We start from the raw sequence: 7,353 nt of genomic DNA, 5'->3' as shown, positions 1-7,353 counted from the left end.
AAATGGTAGTTTATGAAGTAGTATATTCACCTGGCAAAGTTGTATGTACAAATATGATACGATTATATCCGGGACAAAACAAATACCCTGAATTTAAGTAAAGCTTTCAGACCTGAAGGCACTCAGAGAGATTATATCTTCCACCACGGGGCCCAGAGGGATTAAGCGATTCGCCTAAGGTTACACAGATAGTAAGTGGATATTCCAGATTTGAGCCCGAGATTTCTTGAGCTCAAGGGGAGGGAAAGGCCCATTCTTCTCCGGCATGCATTGACACTGTTATAATGGTTAACAATTCCAATAACCACCGTCTTTGAGTACTACTCTGAGCCAAGCACTCGACCGGGCTCTGTCCACAGGACCTCTTGTCCCACCCCTCACAGCTCTATGAGGTTTGTCTAGTAATTCTCCTTTTATAGATGGCATCACTGGGGCTCAGCATTTGTGACTTGTTCAAGGCTACACAGCTAGCAAATGCCAAAAGCTGGGGTCCAGCCTCACTCGTGAATCTGCACTCTTTCCGCTGGACCCACTGTTTCACTCATGGGAGCCGATATGACCATACCTTTGACAAGGTTTTCCTTGAAAATCAGTATTTTAACTTCCTGCAGTGATAGCCTGAGCTGTGCGTTAACTGTAGAACTTGTAACCGAGTAGGTGAAAAAAAGCCGTACCGTTCCCAAGATGCTCAGCTCACACTCCACGGAAGAGGGCATCGGAACGGTATATTAATTACTGTTTGTCTACTGGTCTTGAAAATTAACTTATTGACTTTATTAAAAGTCAGGCGTAAACAATCTACCACATTATTAAAACATTACCTGCTAGCCTATGTAGGCCACGGATTCAAGATCATGAACTTAAAAGCAAAAATCAAATGGTCAGCTCCAAGAGGATGACAGCAGAACATGAAGCCTGATGCTCTGTAAATTAATACTTAGAGGTAAACTAGAAGTACTGTAGAAAGTTACTGTTTATTTAATGTTTCATTCTATTTGAAAGAGACACTCCCAAACGTTCAATTCTACCCTATATTTAATAGGTAAAAATATGGAAATTGGTTGAGTGAGGATGGTGCTGAGTACTTTGTGGGAAGAGAGCTAGAATCGCAGTAGCAGTATCATAGCAAAATATCTTAGATTTACCAGCTGAACTGCCTGATGTTTTATGTGTGTTAGAAGTATTAGTTCCAAGGCAAAATGAGGGAGTATTATGTTTGTTTGTTTGGAAACTTGTTTTATTAAAAAAGATTTTTTCATGTTAATGCTATTTTCAGTACAGGTGTGATAGTACTTCATAAAGTATCGTGTACTTGATATAGTGAATTTAGGAATGTAACAGTCCATCTAGGTGCTGGCCCCCTCTGGTCTCCATTAGACGCCCTAGTAGCAAAATGTAAATTCCCTTTTCAAAAATAGAGAGGCCTTTGGGCAACTGGATGAGCAGAGTGGGGTGGGGCGAGGAAAGTGCTCTTTCCCGACGAACTCATGCTTTTGGCTTTGACTTCATTTCGTAATATCAGTTCTCAGAGAACTGAGACAGACCCTTCTATGCTCCACAAAAGCATAGGAGGCAAAAAGCTTGTCATTCACAAGCAGCTGTGGACAAAACCAGCGGCAGAGTACAGGTTAGGGAAATTAGGGATCCAAAAAAAAAGTTGGAGTAAAGTGCACAGTTACTGTCAAAAATATATTATTTTGATCCTAAGAAAATTAAGAGAATTTTATCTCGTGAACTAGATTGCTGACCTTTTTAATACATTTGGTTTTCATAGAACATACAATCACCATCGGACATATAAGACTAGTTTGCTTTTGTTTAAAAAAATTGCTTGGAGTTATCTACAGGAATCTCGTGAACGCAATTCAAGGCTAACATTCTGCAGCTCTTTGGGTAGTGGACGATTTCCTCGGATAAATCCCCAAGGACAGAGGGAACTGTTAAGCTCACTGCTTCAAGCGGGCGTTTCTCCGATTTTCTCACTCTTTTCTCGCCTCCTCTTTTCCCTAAATGCCAGTAGTTTCCAGTTCTCCGTCCTCGACCCCTGGGGCGTGAGATCGGGAAATCATGAAGAGTTTCTCCTCGTTTGTAAACTGCCTCTGCACCCGCTGGGGGGGCTCGCCCGCTATGGGCTCCTGGCCGGGACCCTCCGGGGGGCTCTGCTCCGCCCCCGGGGGGGTGGCAGCCTCACCGTCTGGACTTTCACCAGCCACCGGGTCCACCACCGACTCCAGGGAGGTGCCGGCCTCCCGCAGGGGGGTGTAGCCCTTATTGCTGCAGGAGGGGTCATCCGACTGGGAGCTCGGCGAGTCCGGCCCGGCGGGGGGCGAGCGCTCCCGCCGAAGCGGGGGCTCGGGGGAGGCAGCTGGGGCCGGGACGCTCGAGTCCAGGTCCGCGCTGCGCGAGGCGGGCGGGGGTTCGGGGGACGAGGGCGCCCGGTAGTCCGGGAGCCCGCTGGTGCTGCGGCGTCGCAGGGCCGCGTACCTGCTGGTCCTGGGCAGGCGGCCACCCTGCCCCCTGGCGGTGCGCGCGGCCGCCGCGCCCGCCGGCTTCTCCGGCTCGCGGGGCGCCCAGCGCGCGCCGCCCCGGGCGCCGCGGAGGTCGGTCAAGCTCAGGTCGAGCTCGCCCCGCGGGATCTCCCGGGAGCCGCGCTCCCCGGGCGGCTGCTGCCAGCCGCGGCTCGCGCCCGCTGCGTCCCCGTGCCCGTCGCGGTCCCCCGGCAGGGGCAGCAGCGCGAAGGCGCTCAGCGAGGAGCCCACGAGGGAGCTGGCGGTGCTCTGGCGCCCCCAGCTCTCGGGGGGGCTGCAGGGCGCCGGGCTGCTGCTGCTGCTGGCGGCCGCGGCGGCCCGGCGACGGCCGGCCACGCCGGAGCGCTCGCGGTAGATGCTGTACACGGCCTCCGCCAGGCTCTGGGGCTCCCGCGGGCGGCGCGGGGACGAGGCCGGGTCTGGTGGGGACGCGGCGCCCCCGCCCCCGCCCAGCGCCGCGGGGTGGGGCCACGCACCCCTGCCCAGCATCGCCGTCGCCCCGAAGGCGTCCCCGGCGCCGCCGCAGCCGCTGGGCTTCAGCTCCAGGCCCCGCGACTGCACGTAGCTGAGGAAGCCGTTCAGCGGCGCGGCCCCTGGGGGCGCCGAGGCGGGGGCGGAGGACGAGGAGGCGGCGGCGGCGGCGGCAGCAGCCGCGGCGGCCGCCAGGTCTTTGGCGCGGAGGCTGTGCACGTCGATGACCGTGGAGTAGAGGTCCCGCAGGTTGATGATCTTGGTCTTCTTGTCCCGGTTCTCATGGAGCACTGCGTTGGCGCAGATGAAGAGGAAGATGCCGATGCCCATGATGAGGGGCCCAAAGACCTTGAGCTTGTCCGAGTGCAGGTAGCCGGAGAAGATGCGGAAGAAGAAGCCCACGGACGTAGAGGAGGACGAAGAGGGCGCGGGGGACCGTGCTGGAGGCGTGCTCCTGGGCGCGCCCACGGAACTGGCGGTGACAGCCTCCGGAGGCCCCGGGTGCTTCCTGGACCGGTTTCTGCTGCCACTGCTGCTGCTGTTGGTCATGGTGGGGACGCGGTGGCCGCTGCCCGCAGGCGGCAGCTGCTTACCCCCCTCCCTATTGGTCCCGTTGGCCTTGGGCCAGTAGCCCACCACCGCCAAGGCTATGCCCACCAGCAGCACCAGGATCCCACAGAGGGCGATGAGCCCGGAGACGGAGCACAGCTTCAGCTTGCCTTTCACCACCACCACGTCGTTCTTGCGCCTCTTCCTGGCTTTCCGCTTGCGCTTGGGAACCTGGCTCGGGGGGCGGAGGGGATCCTGCTTTCTGGCGGAAATCCTCAGCAGGCCGCCGGTGGCGATCATGGCGAGCGGGTGCAGTGCGGGCCTAGCCCCTGGGGCGGAGGCCTGTGCTGGGGGCGGGGGGGCACCAGCTGCCCACTAGCTGCTCCGCCACCTCCTCCCGCTGCAAAGCAGAGGAAGACAGTCAGAGGGTGTAGCCTTGGCTGCAGCAACATCCCACGCGCTGCTATGGTCCCGCTCCCAGATCCCACCACGTGCGTGCCCCTCGCCCCAGGGCCATTACCCGCTAACGGGAGTGCCCTAGGTAGAGACCAGGGGGTGCGGGAAATGGATCAGGGAAGAGAAGCGCTGTTGGAATAATTGATCAGAGACGATAAAACACTTTGGGAGTCCACCTCCTTCTCCCCCTCATCCTCCACTCACTCTGTAGGTACTATTCCAGCAGTGCTCATTTCAAACGCTCCTGCGTGACAGCCAACGGAGTTCTGACCATTAGTAAAAGCTTATCAATAAATGTGGGACTCAGCGGTAGTGGGCGAGGGCTTTCCTGGCCTTCTCAAGGGAGCTGCCCCAGAGTTCCAAGTCTCTAACCGAGCGGAGGGATCTGTCAATGTGGGGCCCAAAGTCCCAAAAACAGTCACAAAAGTTACTGACTTCTAAAGACAAAAGGAAATCATTTCACTGGATGGGAATTAAAAGTCATATCCTGGTAGACGGATTATTTACTCGAGATAATTAATAAAGAGTTCATGGCTAGGAGAACAGTAGAGAACTATGTCAGTGCTCTGACCATGGATCCCTCCACCAGCTGGTCTCCCAGCCATCGCTGTTCTTACAGCTAGAGGCAAGCTGATCCCTCTCACAGCCGCTTCCTCATTTCTCTTTCGCAACATCTGGACAGCTTCTTGGGGTGGAATATTTAGTTTTAGGTAACTGGTTATGTAACTGCGCTCTTCCTTCTGGCCTCCTCTCCTCCCTCAGAGGAGCTCCCTTAAAGGTATCATGTGCTAGATCTCATCAGGGAATTTGAGAAGTCCCCCAGAATCTCCAAGAGAAAGATCTTTTTCTCATATGGGAAAACTCCAGTCTAAAACCAAAACAAAACAAAAACTAAAATACAAACTCTGCCATAATAGCGTTCTGACCCCTTATTACTGTGCCAACAGCACAGTCTAAAGAATCCAAATATTTAAATGAGGAGGCAGTTAACTAGGTACAGCAGTCTACATAATAACGATTTGTAGAATGACACTTCCCCACGTGAGAGCTGTTTTCATCTTTTTTTCTCATGAGGTCATTTTTAGGAAAGGAGGGCAGCACCAGTCAATGGAATAGCCTATAGGAAGTTTAGTTGGTTATAATAAAGCTTGGGTAGGTAAATGCACAGACGCATCTCTGTGGATATCTGTCAGCTTCTAAAAATTTCAATCCTACTGGATCCCCAGAGTAACACATTTTCTGTTCCATTGGTTGTGTTCCCTTCTATAATAGAGATGTTAAAATTAAGGGCATTGTATGAAATTGAAAGGCTTAGATATCACTCACAAGCCTTTGGGAATTATAGCCTTTAGAAAATAATTAATGTTTTAGAATAAATTACCCTTTGGAAATGTGGGATTACTTAGGTAGAATTTTGCTTTTAATTGGTGCCTGGGTGAAGAGCTTTGGCCCTTGATTCACCTCCATCATACCAGTTCAGGCAGGACCATTCCTCCACTGGTGGAAAAGCAAATTGTAATCAACTATTTCCAATGTTTGCAAATCAGTATCTCCTTGGAACTTAGTTGGTTTTCAGTAAGGAGGAACGCCAGGTGGGTTAGAGAGGGGTTAAACATGAGGTAGGTTACAGAGGGTTAGTAGAGAGACATCTATAAACCTTTTGAATTTTGTTTTTAAGGAGCTGCACCAGTAAGTACAGATTGGAAAAAAAACCACAAAAAAACCCCAAACCAGAGTACCTTACTGTCCATCCCTTCCTCCCACCACCAAATGAACACATTCATTATGTAGTTGTAACACAAAGACTGCTTAGACTCTGGCATCTTTAATGTAATAATCTGAAGATCTGTGATTATTTTAAGAAGGATTGAGGAAGCCAGACATTTTAGAAGCAAACCCAGACTCAGTTGGCAAGGTGGCTCTCCCAGAGGAGAGAAGGGCTAACTAACATTTTGTTGGGCATTGATACGGATGCTGGACGTCTTGGGAGAGGAAGGTCCACACATGTATTTCACCTCAGCAAGGCAGCTTTGGCTCTGGGTAGAGTGTAAGGAAGATTGGAATGGATTTCAACAAATCGTTTACAGAAGATCTTTAAAATTAGTTTAACAGCTAGTAATTAACTCCCTAGTTTATTATTCCTTCAGCTCTGCTGAAGCCTGAACTCCTTTATTATGTATTTCCATCTGACGGAAAATACTGATAAAGGTCAGATGGCAAGGAAAACCCACCTTTGAGGTTTTCTTCCTACAGAACGAAGGAAAACAAACTTATCATTCGAGCTTGGCTGCCCTAGCAATTTACTGCCTGGTGCTGGTCTTTGGGTGGTTAAGGAATGGAGGATGGGGAAGCAAAGGAGGGATGTCTAAAAATACAACCGCTTCCAAGAGAGACATTCAAGTTCTCGGCTCATGATGGATTAAGCCCCACTCGGTGTCTGAGGCTCAGAGCCCACAGGACTGGGAGCGCCCTGCCCTGCCCGGGACTCGACCCCCGGTCACCCGGTCACTCACTGGCAGGGCAGCGAGCCCCTTGCCCTTCTGATTAGGTCTGCTTATTTATGTTGGAGTCACATGAGTGCAGCAGCTGGGAGTCCGCCTCTGGAAAGAAAACAGGCAGGAGCGAAGTGAGGGCAATCCTGAACTCGCTTTTATCTGGGCAGCGCATGCCGTGTAGCCCGCCCAGGAAAATTACTCTCCCGAACACCCGCCCGGGGGACCCGGGCTCGGGCAGGAGGGCTGGGGAGGGGCCGCTCGGGGGCCGGGGACAGACAGAATTGCTCAAAATGGCAGCACTGGAAGCAAACAATATCGCTCACTTACCCGGGAAGACTGGGGCAGCTCGCGGCCAGCGAACGGGCGCTCGGGCTACACAAAGGAACCATGGAGAAACTTTTTCAGCCCGAGCCGACGGCGGAGCGCAGGGACAGCGCCTCGGGGGCCCTCCATCCGAGCGCGGCTCAGCGGCTCAGCAGCCCAGCGGGGGCGAGCGCCCGCCCGGGGTGCGCAGCCCCCTACGGTGCCGGGGCGGGAGCCATTTCCAAGAGTTTCCAAGAAGTGTCAGGTCCTCCGCATCCTGCATCCTGCCTGGAGCCGCTCTCCCCGCCGCCGCCGCCGCCCCGGTCCCTCGCCGTGCCCTCCCGCGGCGCTCCCGGCCGGCCCGGCGCCTCTTTGTGTGGCTGCGGCGCGCCGGGCTCCGCCGGGTGGAGTTGAGCCCGCGGCGGCGGCGGCGGCGGCGGCGGCGGCGGCGGCGGCTCGCTCGGCTTGGGGCGGCCGGACCCGCGGCTGTTGCTAAGAGACCGGAGCCATGACACAGGGAAATTGCTGCAGGATGGCAGTCGGTACCCGGC

At 54.0% G+C, this 7,353-nt stretch overlaps 1 protein-coding gene across 1 annotated transcript; it reads right to left on the bottom strand.

Annotated features, from left to right (window-relative positions):
* Positions 1–1,795: 1,795 nt before the first annotated feature.
* TMEM200C (transmembrane protein 200C) lies at positions 1,796–3,848 on the bottom strand. Its single transcript, XM_068563525.1, has one exon. It carries the CDS (start codon positions 3,846–3,848, stop codon positions 2,007–2,009), a length of 1,842 nt encoding a protein of 613 aa, XP_068419626.1. The 3' UTR covers positions 1,796–2,006.
* Positions 3,849–7,353: the final 3,505 nt, after the last annotated feature.

This window comes from Eschrichtius robustus, chromosome 14 (genome assembly GCF_028021215.1).
Source record: "Eschrichtius robustus isolate mEscRob2 chromosome 14, mEscRob2.pri, whole genome shotgun sequence".
Classification (NCBI taxonomy): Eukaryota; Metazoa; Chordata; class Mammalia; order Artiodactyla; family Eschrichtiidae; genus Eschrichtius; species Eschrichtius robustus.
The sequence above is the reverse complement of the archived record's forward strand: the minus strand, read 5'-3'. Positions and strand labels throughout refer to the sequence as shown.

What these genes read in the sequence shown, in the direction of transcription:
- TMEM200C (XM_068563525.1), bottom strand. Translation starts at nt 3,848, where the DNA reads ATGATCGCCACCGGCGGCCTGCTGAGGATTTCCGCCAGAAAGCAGGAT.